At 47.5% G+C, this 15,157-nt stretch overlaps 4 protein-coding genes across 4 annotated transcripts; 2 read left to right on the plus strand and 2 right to left on the minus strand.

The window, feature by feature from the left end:
- Window positions 1-3,875: 3,875 nt before the first annotated feature.
- ALT_1213 (DUF1962 domain-containing protein) lies at window positions 3,876-4,220 on the plus strand (the record flags this gene model as incomplete). The annotated part of the gene is made up of 2 exons (XM_033563397.2): window positions 3,876-4,067; window positions 4,131-4,220. The coding sequence occupies 2 exons, from the start codon at window positions 3,876-3,878 to the stop codon at window positions 4,218-4,220; spliced, it is 282 nt and encodes a 93-aa protein (XP_033419288.2).
- A 1,085-nt stretch (window positions 4,221-5,305) lies between these two features.
- On the minus strand, window positions 5,306-7,957 carry ALT_1214 (uncharacterized protein; the record flags this gene model as incomplete). The annotated part of the gene is made up of 1 exon (XM_033563396.2): window positions 5,306-7,957. The coding sequence occupies one exon, from the start codon at window positions 7,955-7,957 to the stop codon at window positions 5,306-5,308; it is 2,652 nt and encodes an 883-aa protein (XP_033419287.2).
- Window positions 7,958-9,540: 1,583 nt separating this feature from the next.
- Window positions 9,541-10,044, plus strand: ALT_1215 (uncharacterized protein; the record flags this gene model as incomplete). The annotated part of the gene is made up of 2 exons (XM_033563395.2): window positions 9,541-9,637; window positions 9,692-10,044. 2 exons carry the CDS (start codon window positions 9,541-9,543, stop codon window positions 10,042-10,044), a joined length of 450 nt encoding a protein of 149 aa, XP_033419286.2.
- Window positions 10,045-11,000: 956 nt separating this feature from the next.
- ALT_1216 (putative secreted peptide) lies at window positions 11,001-11,267 on the minus strand (the record flags this gene model as incomplete). Its single annotated transcript, XM_033563394.2, has 1 exon — window positions 11,001-11,267. The coding sequence occupies one exon, from the start codon at window positions 11,265-11,267 to the stop codon at window positions 11,001-11,003; it is 267 nt and encodes an 88-aa protein (XP_033419285.2).
- Window positions 11,268-15,157: the final 3,890 nt, after the last annotated feature.

The raw sequence follows: 15,157 nt of genomic DNA on the forward strand, positions 1-15,157 counted from the left end.
TAATTAATCATTGGTTACTGATCCATGTTAGGATTAGCTGCAAGTGTGGCAGGAGGACACAGGAAGTCAATCTAACTGGCTCTTCATATGTTTTTGGGTGTTGGATATGGTCACTGTGATGCCTATAAGCAACCTGTTGTGCTGTGTCATGTATGCAATCGGATAACCCGGATGACAGCGAGATTATGCCTCAGTGAAACATATCCAATGGCATAAAGCGCCTTACAAGTAATTCTACTGGTGATCTTCACGATCGACTCAGCTTTAAGGGCTGCGCGTTGGTCCAAGGTTGTTGGAAAGTAAACTGTGCTGCAAACACTGTCATTCTGAATCTGTACTCAACTGTCGTTTGCGGGTATCTTAATTCTGTATCTTTAATAGCCGAGGATGAAAAATGGGAGCTGCGTATGACGGAAATTGTTGGGCTGCGGGTCCAGCGTCATAACGTACAGGGATCTGGCCCTCTCCGGAGAGGGGGTTTCTGTATATTGTCGGCTAGCTCAGCTCCCAGGATAGAAAAACCCACACATTCAACTTCAAATACCTTCGGCAAGGAACCTACTAGATCAAGAAATCCACGGAAATTGTTTGTTGTCGAGGGTAAGAACCAATCCTATCCCCACACGCCCATCACTGCACTCACTACTAGGAGTCTTCCAGACGTGGACCGATTTTCGAAACAGATGGCCTCAGCAAAGTCAAAGAAATTTTCTAGGCCCGAAACCGACTACGAACGATGGCTTCGCGGACAAGATGAGCACTACGAGCCAGGGGATCAGCCAATATATGGACCACCGGTGCAAGGTGTCGATGACCCCATTGAGAATGGCAAAGGCAAACACCCAGCAATCTCCAGGTCTTTTGGCCTCACAGGCTACTCGGTGATATGCAGCATTGTTCTGTCCGTCTTGCTCACCATAATCATCATAAGATCAGCCAAGGTACTTCGAAAACGGCGTCACCGAAGTGGTGAGATTTCACTTTCTGGGAAAGCTCGAGACAAATGAAGAATGACGCGTCGCTCACAACATTGTGCAGTTGAAAACAAGTGATTTGACTGCTGGGGAGCGCAGTCATATTGCTGCATAATGCGAAAATGTATAGACCATTTGATCCGGCCATGCATCTTTTGTGTATTGGTTAATTATGTACCCAATGACCCAGCTTAGAAGGGTCCCTGGAATTAGCAGCTTTTTTCACAGCTGGGAAGACTTGGTCTTCTGAAATTGACATCAGACGAGTCAAAAATTACAGCCTTCTCCACATGGATCCCCTCTTATGTGGATAGTTTTGCATCTCCTGGGCGTCTATTCGTTGCTAGAGCCGCAGTAAGTCTCACTCAGGGACAAGGAATACTGCAATATCCCAACTGATCGTCACTCATTTCAAACTTGCCAACCAATGACCAGGAATACCGCCACGCTCTATAACTGCCCAACCTAGAACAGCAATACTAACCTAACTGATGGCACCACCACTTGACAGCCTCGCAATCAAGGGACTTTTGCTACCTCCGTGATCTTCTCGGATAGTATTCACCAACATGGCTTTTTCTGGCCCTTGAGAATTCTGTTAGATTAGAAGGATGTAGTTGAAGATCCCAAACGTAAAGTCATCCTGTAAGCACTAATTGGCTTTCTCATCGGTGACAGGAAGAAAAGACGAATCAGTATTTGTGGCGGCCTTGCCTATCATACGAGGGACAGCTTATACCTAAATTCTGAGCCTCACCATGGCGTTGGCGGAGCCTGATTGGAGTACCCGACATGTCGAGGCTTGTGTTAGCGAGGTTCTTCTACTGTAACTATGTTGTACCCGTCGGCACTCGCGTATTGGTTAGGCAGCTCAGGCTAGTGCCCACGAGTAGGGGACTTTTGTTCTATGCGCGCGGCCCCGCTTTTAGCTTGATTAAGGGTACCCCTCCGCGCTACTCAAGGTGCTGCTAGTGCCAGCCCTCTGCTTGATATTCATTCCTGAAATTCTCTTGACAAAGATCCCTGGACCTCTGCTATCCCACGATCTGGGGATAAGTTCAGGCAGAAGGTATATCACGTATTGTCTTTATTTATGCTTCCCCGACTGATCAGTTGTAATACTTATCCCATACTAGCATCCCCTGACTTCGGGACGCACATAATTCAGCCCTAGGCCCGCTTCTTAGGCCCCCCGCCAAGAGGCTGCTCAACTTATTTACCACTCTAAGCACTATAGATCAAACAGTTATAATTGCTGGAGGCGCCGGATGTAACCTTCTTCTCTTTTATTATATTAACGATCCGAAGAAGTTGGATGATCCGCATTGGATGATTATTCCCCATCCTTGGGCCCGTTCTATGCGGAGGCCAGCTGCCAAGCAGGGCTATGCCAGAATCATGCAATAAAGGACAAGTGTCTTCGCCACCGAGTGTGGGCTAGGAGTTAGGGCCCGGGAGAACCCTGCATGGCTGGCTTGGTCAGTGTAGGATCGACAATCGTCGCAGGAGGTTCTTCATAAAGTTGTATAATTTAATGAACCGAGAATTGGTATCATGATCAAGATCATTTTGTATAACTTGCCTGGGCACTGGTAGTTCTCGATAAACCGACTCTTTTACTCCAGACACTACTTTAGGCGGACTAAGGGATCATTTGATTTACCCAGGAATGTGTCATGGAAGAGTTTGTGGTGGAAATCAATCTCGCGATTCCATAATTTGCATAAAAGTTGTGTCTGAGAAGAAAGATCTGTGCTTATCCTAGTGCCTTTACTACTCCATACCATCAAGTTTGGTCGTATCCTCAGATAAGGCAGCAGGGGTAAATCAAGAAGATTGACAACCCCCGCATGCTTACGGGAGCACTTTCCTGATCGGTGCCCTCGTACGCCACGCCTTCAGATATCCGAGTACCTTACGTTGCGGCGTCCGTCTCAGTCGAGTCAGAGGCGCAGAAGGTAGTTGGGGCCATGTCTTGGTAGTTGCTTACGCGCATAGTGCGCAATGCACTGGACATGGCATGACTCGTGGCATCTTAGATATTTCAGTCTCGATCCACATACGAGATCTGATAGGCGACTCCAGCGAACCAGAAAGCTATGCTGGGCGCCTTATGACGCATGTACCACTCGCCTGGAGTACTGCATCAAATTCATAAAGGGATCTATGTTTACTTTGCCAAGTCTACGAGTCAAATAAGTTAGAACAGATTTCCTAGCACAATGTAAGGAAGCTGTCTGGCTCCTCTCCTTAGTTTGATTGTTGGTGGAAGACTGCGGTTCATCGAATGTACGCATCAAAAGCAGAGGGTATCCTGCGCATGAGGCAGACAACATGTCAGAAGAGATGAGCCCGAAGCCAGACCATCAGATGTACTACCGGAGAGGGGTCAAGAAAAGACTGCATGACACCGAGCCCATGCTGGCAACACGATTGGTTAATGTTACCTTTTGTTGACCCTATTATTGTCCTGTTTGAGGACCCCGGTCTGAGGGCTTACTCTAATCCATGCACTTGCTTTAGCATCTGTCGGTCGTCAATCCACTGGAGTATTGGGATTAACTCGGACTGTTGGTGATCAACGAGCTGTTAGAACAACTCAAGCTGACTGCATTCACCTCCTCAAATCTCCGCACCTTCTCAGTGCTTTTGCAGGCTGAAGGATGACAGCCGTGCAAGGGTGATACTATCAGTCTCTTCAAGAGAAGAAGTGAGTAGTCAACATCCTGGTTAACTCTTAGGTAACTGAACTGGGACGACGACTTGACCTTTGCTTCGAAAAGGTATAAATACCTTCATGTTTCCTCCAGAAACTCAGTACTCTTGGACATCAAGCCTTCCTCAACAATCAACTTCTATCAAGACACCTCGTTTCAATATACAAACATCTACTCTTTCATCATGATGTTCACAGCTCTCCTCTGCACTCTCATGGCAGCCACTGCCGTCAGCGCGTCCACACTCCCTCGAGGCGAGTTCCAGGTCCAGGACACCTGCGGTGCTGGCTATGGCGGTGACCAAAGGCGTACGAACAGTCCTTGCAATGCCTCCAACGGAGATAGGCATTTCTGCGGCTGCGACAGGACCGGTGTGGTATGTTAACATGTCCCGTTGGAAGATCAGACCAGCTTTGCTCATGGTCATTTGTTTGAAAAGGTCCAGTGCAAGGGTGGCAAATGGACAGAGATCCAAGACTGTCGTGCTTCCACATGCCACGGCACCAATGATGGCGCAGCCGTGTGCTAGAGTGATTACAATTGGGTTGAAACGGTATGTAACCAATTCACCGCAGGATTATTGGGCCAGCATCACTGATATGTTTTCGCGTTGTATAGATCCAGTGTGGAAAGGAGGGTGAGGTATGGTTGGGAAGGATTCAACATCGACCAACTTGCTGGCTTCTCCGTGAGAATCATGTCTATACTATGTTAAGCAATGTAGTACTCGTCGCTCGTTAGTTCTAAACAAGTTTACAAGTCCTTACTCTTCTAGGAAGCTTCGCTTGAGTGATAATTGGCTCTGTAATTATCTTGAGTTCGTTACGAGAAAAGCTGGGATAATGATATTGTTTCCAAGTATATCTTACTATAAGGGTATGGTGGCCTATCAGGATACAGTTTGGAGTGATCTGCAGCCCGAATAGTCGAGAATAACCCCTATCATAACAGGTATCTTAAGTACAACTAGTGTGTAGCTAGTAAATACCATCACTAGAAGAAAGTATATAACTAATATCTAGAATGTCTTTTATAGATAGTAACTATTAAGACATACACAATGTAAAGGCCTACTACTTATGTTCTATATTACTTAAATATTTAAGGAGACTGGTGCAGCTATTAGGCTAACCAGGGTAATAAGTGCCTATTCTGTGTACTTTAACCAGACACCCCCATCTATATTTTATAATAATAATGCTTTGCAGCAACATTCCCTATAATTGAAATATCCATGGTTTCAGACGCACCAGGGACCATGTTAGGTACTGACCTTGTGGATCTCATTCACTTATGATTAATTACAGTACCCCTAGTAGCAAGACTTATATCATACAGTTTACTCCTGGCGTGCATCATGTACATATTATTTTTGGAGTTGGGGTGCAGAAGTTAATATATAGCCGTGTTGGCTTGTTCAGCTCAGTCCTGCAAGCCTGGGAAATCACAGCTGAGCCCGCTGTGGATAGTTTAGAGATTATAGGGGCTTCTCCAACAGAACTTCACACATTTACCACTGAAGCGCCGGAAAATAATCATCATTCTTTGGAAAGACTGATTTATGCAATTATTCACAAACGCACCCTTTTGATGCATCGACATCATTGCTACCCACTACCGGCGAGCCCTAATCGGGATATCATCGAACTGGAGGCTTTTATTCTCTTTCCGATGACGCCGTGTTACCCCAGTTACACCCCTGAGTACTTCTTCCGTAGGTTCTTCACTTCGTGGGTCAAGTATACTCATCCAAGCTGGATCCTTTTGTTTGCCATCACGACGTGATCCCGACCTGCGCTTAGGTCCGTCAGAAGGGGACTCTCTGTACCGCCGACGCTGACCAGGTCTCGTAGTAGGGTACTCTCGATCAAGAGCATACATTGAGGCCCTTTCCCTGTCTTCTCGGTCTTTGTATGGTATTATTCCCGCATGCGTCTGCCACTCTCTTCTTTGTCTGTCTATAGATCTCTCGATGTTTTCGAGACCTTTTACTCTGACCGCCTCATCGCTAGTCAACAAGTTTCTCAGGACAGAAAGCTGAACTACGCATTTTGCGTCTTCATCATGCGAGAGAAGAGCTGGGTCAGCATGTTGTGATGACGCAGAAGAAGATGGGACAGGATTCTCCGGCGATGGTGGCGGTAGTGGTTTTTGCCTTATGGCAACAGTTACCTCGTCGTCTGCATCTTCTTCTGGAGCGGTCACGTAGCCATCTTCGGCGTGGCCTTCCAGGGCGACGGATGATGTTGTAATGGCGGAATCTGTTTGGGTGGAGTCAGCAGACAGGGAATATTCGCTTTCGATATAGATTCTCCTTCTATAATCGCCGCGCTGACGCGGCTCATATTCAGGGCTGCCGGCTCGAGAAAGTTGGTATGTATCTTCAGGCACAGGAAGAAGCGGAGGAGGAGGAGGAGGAGGAGGAGGAAAGAATTCCGTCAAGAGAGAGCCTGGTGGTGGTATTTCCTGGGGCGCAATATGCACGATACCACTGCGCAGCGTTCGATAGAAATCGACCAGTGGTGAGCTAGGCAGTTTCATGTCCCACATAGCCATCCTCAAGTGTCCCCGCAGAGATGCCATCATGACGAGCGGCAACGAAATAGGCACTGGATACCTGTTCATAGGCGACGGCCAGACGTCAAGTAACTCGGCGTCCGAGAAGACTGTCGGGAAATCAAAATAGAACTGCTCGAATTCAGGCTTGCCGTCAATATCAGGTAGTGGCGCCAGGACCTTTTTAGACGACAAGTCCACCATGAATTGCCTCGCAAGCACTTCTGGGTCATCGTGGTCGAATCTTCTGTATCTATTGCATATAAATCGAAAGTCACCTTCTTGCATATACAGGATGGAGATGATGCAACAGAGAAGGTTGCCCCTTTTTTGGCAAATCTCATTCAGCACCTTATCCAGTGAGATGCAGGCGTCCATTCTCGTACGGCTCCAGTCCATCTCAGTATCGTCTTCGGGTGCATTTTCTTTCAAATTCAGCAAGGATCGTTCCAGCTCCTGTTTTTCCATTTGTGTGAGGCCATCCAAGTTCCTACTAAACTTTTCCGTCGACTCGACGAAGGTCCTTAAATTTCCCGAGTAAAATAAATGGCTCAATATGTTGTGGCCAATGGGCGGGTCATTGAAAAGAAACGACTGCGGAGTAATTTTAAGTCTCAAAACCGCAAGCACCAGAGTATGTAAACTGGACCGAGTCATCCAGATTCCTTGCCCCTTGTGCGAAATAACTTGATAGCTTTGAGCAGCATCATGGGGCATCTGGCTGAAGATGTCTTGGTTGGGAGCTACGATTTCCTTCAGCTTCAAGACTCGCGGCAGTTTAATTCCCAGCTCTTGCATCAGTCTCCTTTGTTGAGACGGTAGACTGTCCACTGGTTTCTCGTCCCAGATCCAGATTTTATGAGAGTCATCCTCATCTGGATCACGTCGGTGGCTCGAAGTGTACACAGGTAGCATGGTATCCGGCGTCTCAAGGTCATAATGCTCTTTCCCATCAACGCTAACCAGATAACCAAGATATAAGGCAACCAACGATAGAATATCCATATCGTCGCCATGTAGAAAAGAATCCGATACTCTAGCCATGTGCTGTACGGAATGCATCCGAAACACCACTTTATCCACCGCTCTGGGACCAGACTCGACATCTTCCTGCAGTAAAGGCGAAGCGAGAATACGTTCAAGTACGCCGCTAATGCCAAAGATGGCCCCGGGCCCAAACTCCTCCATCTCTGCCTCTTCTGCTTCACCAACAAACAGGCCCTTGTCGGGCCGATGCGTCTGATCCGAGTACCGGTCAATTATTCCCAGCAGCAACAACAGACCGCGATGGACAGGCAGTAGGGCTTCTTGACGGGCGAAGGACAATTTCCCCTTGGAACCGGCTGGCTTGATGTCGTATACCTGCAGGATATTTGCAAAATTTACCCACCCTGTCAAAGATCGTAAAATATTTGTTCCAAACCCCTCGCAGCGCCGCCTTGCAACGACCGTAAGCTGCGACCATGTTGGAGGGCCTGTCAGGTCGGGCACACTGTATGATCGAAAGAACCGCCTTCCCGGCCATAGCGGGTATCCCGCGGTTATGTACGTCTTATGAGGGTCATGCACCTTGCTGAGCGCAATATGGCGCTCAGTTTGCGTCTGCCGGTAGAGGACATAGACAGGCAAGATGCCGGCGAGCGCGATAATTCCAAGGACAGCCGCTATCCAAGTGCCCACCACCCCCAACAGGTTCAAGTTGTCCGCCATCGAGAACGAAAAGGCAGGTCCGAGAAGTCGATTACAAGTAGGAAGACGCAGAGTCTACGCGCCGCATTGGAGGGGTTCTAGACCTCAGCTAACGGAAGATGCCAACAAATCACGCGGGGGCTGCAGCCAATGCAAAACAGGTTAGATTGGTTGGTGATACAGGTCAAAATAAGCGAACTCATCGGGTGTCAAGGATACTACTGAGATGTAGAGAATCATTATCCATGTACAAACAAGGGCGGCGGTTTGAGTAGTTAATGTAATGGCATCCACAGTATTTTCTCAAGAAGGCATGCCAGAACACTCTGAACACAACTTTTGACGATCCCTTCAGAAAACTGGCGAGATGACTGTACTGCGCATAGTCAAACAACAATATCAGACTCTTCGTTTCCATTAAGCGAATGTTTTCCCCTATTAAACTGGCAACGTTGAATCTAACACACGAATATTGTATTTTATTCCCATTGACCTGTGCATATGTAGCGTTGCCCGCAGCTCTGCTCTTACCCCCAATCAATAACAACATATGGTAAGATTTTCCTTACCGGACATTATCTACTTAAATAATAGAACTATCACCCTCTTTGCTCCTGTTGAGGCTTCTGTAGAATCCATCCTAGCACTAGAAGCACCGTGGTTGAGCCTTTGCATTGCATTTAGGATATTTCAATAATAATTTCCTTACCGGGAGATCGATCAACGCACTGGAGGATTTATAAGATAAATCAAGATGAGTTTGGGAAAGGGACTAGTGGATGGCCTGTGGCAAACATCCTGTAATCTTAGTCTCAATGTATTACATGTTGGTGGAGTCAGGGACGATATCTTCCACAGTTACCGAGAGTAGTCGAATGAATCCAGCGCTGGCTCTTCAGGCACGCGTATAGAGAGTATTGAGCAAACAGAAATTCCAGAAGGTTCCTAGTGCCTGAGTTCAGCAGCACTTCAGGCCATTTAGATAGAAATAATGTCTCTATAGTTTAGTATAGGGAACTAGCTAAGGATACCATAGCCCTTTTCAGCTATCTGCTAACCATCACATTGTTAAATAGAGTTAAGTGATCTTCCAGGTTCTACCTATAGTGATGAGTTCCTATTTAGTAAGTACCATGATCTATAGTTAAGCTTATTTACCTTACCAGGAAAATTAATATATACTACATAACTTACTTCCATTAGAGGAGCTATGCTGTCTTATCCTTATGTTATATAATATGTACTTATTACTTACTATTATCTACCGAAGTTACTATGTAAGCTGCTCCTATTCTACCTGAAATCTTTCTAGATTGGAGTCTACCTTGTAGTCTATACCTACTTCTACCAAGCATACTTTAACTAGCCACTGGGTAACTGGATGACAAATTCATCTCGTATTGAGCTTTGAACCTCCCACGTTCGTACGTTGGCTCGGCGTCGGAGATCGGTCTCTTGTGCGCCGTCCGAACATCTTCTTGATCAAGACCGTGTGCGCCGCAATGAGGAATATAAATTAAATCATCGGCCCGGGCTTACTCCCTAACTCTCCACCTCCAATGCTCCGAAATACTTTCATCCGCAGCGTACAGCTCTCTCGCAACATGTCTTCATTCACTCAGCCGATTCCAGTAGTCGCCTGCGGCCGAAGAACCGCGGTCGGAAAATCAGTCTCCCAGCACCTGCTGCCTGAATATGAAGGTTCTTGATATACATTCCCGAAATAACCGAAAGCATGGTGTTAATGCGCTTCAGTCATCCACTTCATCCAGTCGGATGAGGCCGCTGAGGCTGAGCTCCCGCATCTGCTTGCAGGTCGCGATCCGCAGTCTCAGAACCCCAACGAGGTCGGAACCCACGATTACAGCCGGCCTCCTCGTGCGGTGATCTTTGGTCGCGGCTATGAGCCTCATCAGGTTGAAGAGCTTCAGAAGAGGTTCGCTGGAGTTGCCAAAGAACCCGTTGCTTGGGTGAGGGGCAACCCGGCGGATGTGCCTGCCGGAGGCCCTGGGCCTGATTATACTCAGAAGGTCGCGGCGGATATGAAGAAGGTGCTTAGTAAATGGAGGGATGCGGGAGCCAAAGATGAGGAGATCCTGGTGTACTAGTTGCTCTGTCGGCGGACGGTTATCTATTGCGTTGCTTTTTGCCAGTTTGAGTCTCACAAGCACAAATTCAAGGGCTGATATCAAGGATGTTTGTAAGTGGTCCTCGACTTCGCTAGTTGGTTCCCTGGGACTTCGATCTTTTGGTCGATGTGCTTCTTCTGGTCGAGGAATAGAATGAGAATTGTAGATCGAGGGTCGAAATGTTTACACCAAAATCAATACATTAGAGCTGATGTTTCTTCCGCGACATGGGAAGTACCACCGCTGTCAACTTTCCCCTTCGCTAGTTCAAGTGAACAATTCGACCTCCCGGAGTACTCGTATTATTCCCAAACTATGTCTGTAGATATTTGGTGGAAGGATGTAAACTCATACATGCGTGCAGAATAGTTGCAGCAACATCTAGACTGTAAGCAAGTAACATTCAGATTTCGGCATGGACTGGGCTTTGCCTAAGCGATTGCCTTGATCTTCAACTCGAGGCAAGGTTACAGCAAAAACAGTCCCTCCACCAACGCATACAGGAACGGTCCCAATATAAATATCAGTGACTCGTCATCTTTTACACGTCTACGGAGACATGAGCAGCACGCTAAGAGAAAAATCAATCTAGCCGCACGAACTACAGCACTTATTGCTCCTCGTGACTACCGGCCAATATCCATACGTAGAACCAATCTCAGCTATTGTGGTTTATATTAACATCTAGAACCGGATTGTAAGGCCTTGGATACCAGTAGTATACCGCAAGAAGATCCAAGTACAGGGAATGACATCAGCTGAAAAGTCCTCCGAGTAACAAACCACACACAGCGTTCGTTCCATTCAAAGAAGTTTCCAGAGTTGAATGCCATTCAATGACTCTGCCCTCACCCATATACCAAAGCACTGGAGGAATGGTTTCATGAATGAGGGCGTTGATATTGGCGACTTGCGGGTTGGACCACTTGGTAGGTTCAGATGCTTGTTCCGTTCTTGTAGGTGTAGGGCCTGGCCTTCTTACACCATCCAAGATGCTTGCCGTTATTGCCCGCGTGCTCAATGTCGCAGCCCGGCTGAAAGGTGGGAGTAGCTGAAGGACTGGCAGTGGATGAGGCTATACGACTGGAGGAAGCCGCATAAGAGGAAGAAGCCGCTGGGGTAGAAGAAGGAGTGGGAGTAGAGGCACCAGGGGCGGCCAGGGCAGAGCCGATGAAGGCGAGAGCAAAAATGCTGAACTTCATTGTGATGACTGGGTAGATATGGCTGGTACTCGAGAGAAAGAACGTATTGGCAAGAATGATATTGGGCAGGTTTACAACCGGGGGTGGTACTGTAGGGGCATTTATATCCGCCTGGGATAGTTGGAGCTGCCGTCATTCTATCCTTGAACTCGGACCAGAAAGACCAAAGCCCTCAGGCCTTGGTATCGACCCAAGTGCGCCACAAGTTCATTGCCATTTAGGCCTACCAGAGATTGAGCCTGAATGGGAGGTGTGGGACAGGGAAAGGGCTGGCAGATCCGATTCGCAGAGATCGGATTGTACATTTTTTGAGTCTGGTCCTTTGTGATTATTGGCGGAGGGCAGCAGCATATAGACAGTAGGTGGATCTGAATAACGATCTGCAATAAAGATAAGAGTCCAAACCTTACCAGGGCTGATCCATTGAGACCTAACCAGTCCCACAAGGAACAATCATTAATACTCCACTATCCAGGCAACTGAGCAACAGAAGGGTTCGTACCAAATTCGCAGCCGGATGCTTGCCTGTTCCTAGAGGCAGCCACTCCCGGACCTAATTGCCGATCCCTAAAATTGGGCTTTACTTATGCTGGGAACGTACCTGGCAATATCCCAAAGGTTCCCGGGTCGAACCAAGTTAGAGTTATGTGATGGACCCACCATCGGCAGTCGTCGTCATATCAAGGTGGATCGTCTTCTACCAAACATTTCCCAGTCATGGAGACTTGGAGTTACAACGTGCTGGTGTTCAACATTCTGGGTCAACCATGGATAGCTGACTTATCGTTTGTGGAATTTGGTGCAAAGTGACGATCGCTGTCTCAAAAATAAGATCCGTAGTCAGAACATTCGAACAGTCCAGTGTCACTGGTGAGACATTATTGCTCCGTTGGGTGATGTCAACTTGCCTTTTGCGATTTCTCTACTTTGTGGTATCGACTGCACCTGGACGTGACAATAGTCGCTGTTCCAGATCAACATGCTGGGGGGTATAAAATTGGCTGTGGATCATACAGAAAGGAACGTCCAAATCAGCTACTAAGAAAGGTTCGACAGCAAGACGGTCAAGAAGGCAAGATCTATCCTGGCATAAGTCACAGTTAAGAGAATAGAGTGCAAAAGGTGGTACCCTATGAAACCACGCATGGCATCCCAGACAAGTCGGGACAATGCGTGGTGGCCAGCTTATCTCTTTTTCTCTTTCACTCGGCTATTCTCCACCTTGTCGGTTTCATCCGGTTCATCCGCATTGGCTCTCTCTTGTTTTGCCTCTTCTTTCCGTCTCTTCATCTGCTGACGAAAAGCCACAGTATACTCATCTGGTCCCATGCCAAAACCCTGGTTTTCGTCTCTTCCAGCTTCCGAGCCACCAGTTGTTCCATCTCATAGTTTTCTTTCCCTCCAGCAGACCGAGTCTATCCTTCCACGCTTCCTTGGGGCTCTCAGTGGGCCCAAAAAACCGTGGATCAATCTTCTGCCAGTAGATTGCATCAAAGGCAAAGCTGTGCAACACTGCATATATGGTCCAGAAATCTCCACTCTCCCAGCTCTGTTGCATAGGACCGGAGAGCCGCCGGTCTTCTTTCAAACGACCCTTTTGGATCACTTTGTCTTCATAAGCCCTCATCGCCCTGAGAAATGTTTTCAAACGATGATCAAATGCTCCTGTTCAGTCCCCGATACCCGTTGGCCAGAATTCAGACTTCGCAATAAGCAGCACACCAAGGCGGTGCATAAGGAAATTCAGCGGCTGCTGCGTATGCGAACTCCCAACCCACCACTCCAACAATCTGCGTATTCTCATTAAGCAGTACATTACCTGGTCGTGAATCACCATACCAGATTGTGAAAGGTCCTTTCCAGCGATGGGTTGGGATGCCGCTTGTCCCTGGCGAGCTTACGGAAAAGGCGCCTCGCCACAAACTATCGCCGACAGTCATCTGCGGACTCCACGGCATCGTTCCTTTGGTGTACCAGGTGCTCAATATTGAGGTCCGTAAGGGCTTCAAGAAGTGAAGAAGATGTGTTATATGTAGTGTCTATATCCGGAAGTTTTGATCGCGGCAAACCTCTCAGTCGTACAAATTCAATCATATTCATTGACAGAGGCTAGCGTGTTACTTCCCAGGTGAAGTCATCCATCTGGCTGAGAGATCTTATCCAAGGCAAAGCGGGAGTCGAAAGCCGAAGCAGAACATCTGAAGCTTGTCTTCGTCGATGTTCGGGTCCAGAATTCTACGTTCCTCTTTTGGACATCCCGATGTGTTGAGACCGTCGTACATTTTCTTTTCTTTTGGATATAATCCATCATAATATATGGGCCTAGTTCGAGGGGACTCTCCTTCTTTGTACCCAGGTGAAGAATAAATGGAATCGGTATTGATGTCTGGTGTGCCAGAAATCGCATTTTCATGACATTCTTCTCAGGAACGAAAACGACACCAGGCTGCGAGAAGCGTATAACGGTGGCGCCTTTTCGGTACTTCATCCGTAGAGAGATGTTATAAGAGCCTTTTCGGAGTATGGCAAACTCGGTCGCATTGCCTCTGTTGTGAGTAAGGATGAAATCCGCGATTGGTCTCAAGATTTTCCACCTTGAGAAATTGAGCTAGCCAGTTGTCAGATATTTCCTCGGCTTGTTCCCAGGCTACATCGTTGGGGCAAATTTGTGCTTGCAAATTTGTCATCATAACCTGGATAGAATAATGTACAAGATATTTCAGTGAAATAGGGAAATGTCTAGGTTATTTTCTTATGGCAAGGCCTCCTTCATGTCTTTTGGGAGAGGGAGTCCTTTTCAGGGGCGCTATCTTATTGTTAGAGACAACCCACTTTGGATGACCTCTTCTCTAGTCATATTTCACCTTATAAAGAGGCAACACTTAGTAGACACTGGTTTGGTGAACAGCAAGTGTTGACGGGAAGCATGCATAAACCATACTCCAGTTCAAAGTCAGTATTGTCATGTATTCCTTGGAGATGCCTTACCTTCAGGCATTTCTGTTGTCAACAGTTAACGCGACGAGGCAAAGAACAAGGCCCAGATTATGTAATCCACTATTTACCCTGATGAATCGCGTGCGCATCGCAGTTATGATGATGAATCTGTGTGAGAACATGGAAAAGGGGCTTATAATGCTTGGGTATACGCCATACACCGCAGACTGGCAAGCCTCACTGGCATCAGAGTATCTGTCTTACAGAGTAGCGTTACCTGGTCAGGGACCTGGGGTGGGCCATGGTCCCTTGACCCTACATGAGTCAGAGTGGGCTATGGATGCACCGGACAGGTCACTGGCAGGCGGCAGACCCCGCTGCTTGACCATATCGAGTAATGCTGGTTTCATTGTGAACCCTGCGAGTGGCGCTCTGGAAATGAGTCGCCATTTGCCAATCTAGACGATAGATGCATTAGGCCCGGAAACGTCGGCAGATGCACCTAGTCCACAAAGAAAGATAGCCAAAAGGGCACCCGGGACGATGCATCACAACTCTGAGGCAGGCTCATCTTTCCCCTTGTGACCGACATTGGTAATCTAATACATGACAACTCATTTGCAGATACACGATGTTGACAGGACTAAGAGACATCGAGGTTGCCCCGAGGATCGTCCATGGATCCGACAGAGCTTGACAAACATGTCCGCTCTTGATCTACATTACTATGGCCAAATAGGGCGCTTCGCAAAAACACACCCCTGCTGTTGGTTCAATTGCAGGAGACGCCACCTACCTACTGACAAGGGTCCAAGATCGCTGGGCTGTTTCATTGGATAACCATCGGGTTCTCCGTAGTGTGTTGTAGTAAGCCTTGATCCGAGTTAGGAAAGTAAGCACATGCTGACATTGCTGAATTGCTGGGCTCAGCCAGGGACTGGCTAATGCTGTCG

The sequence above is a fragment of the Aspergillus lentulus genome, assembly GCF_001445615.1.
Source record: "Aspergillus lentulus DNA, contig: Alt01, strain: IFM 54703, whole genome shotgun sequence".
Lineage (NCBI taxonomy): Eukaryota > Fungi > Ascomycota > Eurotiomycetes > Eurotiales > Aspergillaceae > Aspergillus > Aspergillus lentulus.